The following is a 2,585-nucleotide window of genomic DNA, read 5'->3' on the forward strand; positions in this document are numbered from 1 at the left end:
CCTCTCTATGCACAGGAAGAATGGGTATAGAACGGGACCTCATGAGCGTCTTTAATTTTCCGCTCCCCCTAACAAATCTCAGGAGCAGATCAATCTCCTTATTGACCCATTTGGAACCCTTACTACGTGCCATCACTGCTTCCCAATAACTTCGGCCACTCCGAAATGTCCAGCGGGAAGAGGGATTTGCAACGTCATCACTGTGCAGGGATTCTTGGCGCCAAAACTAGACTTGCGCCCTCTAGTGCTTTTACTGCAGTGCCGGGAGTTTGGGAGTGCAGAGAGCCAGCATCAGCAGCTAAGTGCTAACGCAGAAGTTTATTTCACAACCTCTATAATTAAATTGCAGACAGTATTATTTTATACTTTCTGTAATTAGGAAAGCCATGGATAGCCATGCAGTGACCGAAAGCAGTGCCTCCGCACAAGCAAGGGGGAGGGTGTGGAGTGCCAATGAAGTTTTGGCCTTATTGGAAATATGGAAAGAACAAAAATTGCAGACCAAATTAAAAAAGAATTACAGAAATTTGGATATATTTAAGGTTGTATCTGATGAAATGGCAAAGAAAAACCATGTCAGATCTGCCGAGGAATGCAGAAGCAAATCCAAAAAAATGAGATTTGAGTATAGAAAGGTTGTGAAACATAATCAGAGAAGTGGAAGCAACCCTATTACATGTCCCTTTTATAGGGAACTAGAGGAAATCTTTCATGGGGATGTTAGCATCACCCCTCATAGGTTATCCCGAAGTCTTCATTTTGAAAGGGAGGGTGAAACCACAAATGTGACTCAAGAAACCGCATCCACCTCCATGGCTAACACAGGCGAAGGAAGCACCCAAGAAACAACTACCAGACAAGACAGTGATGAAGGCAAGTAGCCCATCTGTAATGTCTGAAGATTTCTGCTATGTGCGTGACAATATTATTTTGTTAAAATAACAAAGGCTTTACTCTTTTTTTCCCCTTGAATTTTTCAGATTCTGATGACACTTGTATCAATGACACAATAATCACTATACCTTTCACAATTTTGGAAAGTGGACCTACGCAAATAGCAGGTAGTCATATATAAATTTATGTCAATTTCTGGATCTCTGTTTTCTTCATAAATATTGTGAACCTGTATATGTGTTCAAAAGAAATAACGTTGGTGTTTAATGCTCCACTTTGAAGGTGCAACTGGAGAACAATTGGGTGACTTGGAAAGACGTGCAGATGATACAAGCGGTAGAAGCGATGGTAGGTAGCATCTGCTTTTCTAAGAAAATTCCTTGTCTAAAACCCTTTACATGATGCTACCATAAGAAATAAATTTCCTTCCCGTGGGCTTAATCTATTTTCACTAATTTTTAAATTTCAGTACGTAACGATCCAGAGGACGAACCACCCAATGTATTGCTGTCTCCTGGAACAAGACTGCGTTCGAACAGGAACAGGAATCGTCGCGCCAGAAGAGGAGAACATATTGCGTGCACTATAATGCAGAGTGCAAGTCGAGAGGCCCAACTTACCCGGAGAACACAGGAACGGTTCATGGAAATTGTACACGACAGCATGAAAGACTGTAGGAGGACAGAAATGGAACTTGTAAATATTATGAAGGAAGATGTAAGGAGAAGTGCACAGGACAGACAGAGAATGTTGCAGTACATGGAGACCATGACTGAACTGTACCGGAGGAAAGTAGATCATGAATGTTCACTTCCAACGGGGCAACATGATACTATCGCCCAAGGAACTATGCACACATCATTCAGGGCATCTCCGTGTGATATTACTCCTTCAACACCAGGCCCAGCTATCTTTACAGATTTCCAGGAGCAACCATCCACATCGTATTTTGGTGGGAAACGTCAAGGGAACAATTCCCCTGAACTCTTTGATGAACTTCCTCCTGCTTATGCTCCTGATGGTTGTCCTGTCACTCCTAGTAGTGAAATTAGACATGATGATGACAACACAGTAGAGAACATCAACAGGGATGTTCAGAATGTTGTTGCAGTCACTGTTCCCCCAGAAAATGAAGGCTGTATTGGAACCGTGCAATGTGTGAACAATGCAGGAACATCTTCCTTGCAATGCGCAGTTGCACCTGTACCAAAACAAGATAAACCATGCAGTTCTCGTACTGGGAGGATAATCAAGAAAAAAAAATATTTTCCCCATAAGGGAAACATATAGGGAAAAGGTTCTGTTTTGAAACCTCAGATATGTTTCAGCATTCTATGTTTACCCTGTTACGTGCCCTTTGTGACCGATAAAGAGGGACTTAAACCATTTCTCCTTGAACCAAATTAAAATTTCGTTTTCATGTTAAGAAAAACGTTTGTATGTCACCATGTGCATATGGATATGTTCTCACATAATGTATACAGTATACAGTTTATATAAATGCATGCTTTCTTGACATAATGGAAAACAAGCCACCAGACGGTTTTTTTTCAAAAGAAAAAGGATATTTAATCGTGTTTTAAAATGTTAAGTTATATTGTTGATAAAATACAGCTGTGTTCTCAGAAATTGGTCTACCGTCCTTAATATACCTAAACATTTCCACAACAACAACAATATTATTCAGCAAT

The 2,585-nt window shown here is 40.6% G+C and overlaps 1 protein-coding gene across 1 annotated transcript; it reads left to right on the forward strand.

Annotated features, from left to right (window-relative positions):
• Positions 1 to 1,193: 1,193 nt before the first annotated feature.
• LOC149310422 (uncharacterized) lies at positions 1,194 to 2,357 on the forward strand. Its single transcript, XM_089528287.1, has 2 exons — positions 1,194 to 1,242; positions 1,364 to 2,357. Exon 2 carries the CDS (start codon positions 1,483 to 1,485, stop codon positions 2,182 to 2,184), a length of 702 nt encoding a protein of 233 aa, XP_089384413.1. The 5' UTR covers positions 1,194 to 1,242; positions 1,364 to 1,482; the 3' UTR covers positions 2,185 to 2,357.
• Positions 2,358 to 2,585: the final 228 nt, after the last annotated feature.

This window comes from Sceloporus occidentalis, unplaced genomic scaffold, assembly GCF_023333645.1.
Source record: "Sceloporus occidentalis isolate IW3139 unplaced genomic scaffold, rSceOcc1.0.p SCAF_6, whole genome shotgun sequence".
Lineage (NCBI taxonomy): Eukaryota > Metazoa > Chordata > Lepidosauria > Squamata > Phrynosomatidae > Sceloporus > Sceloporus occidentalis.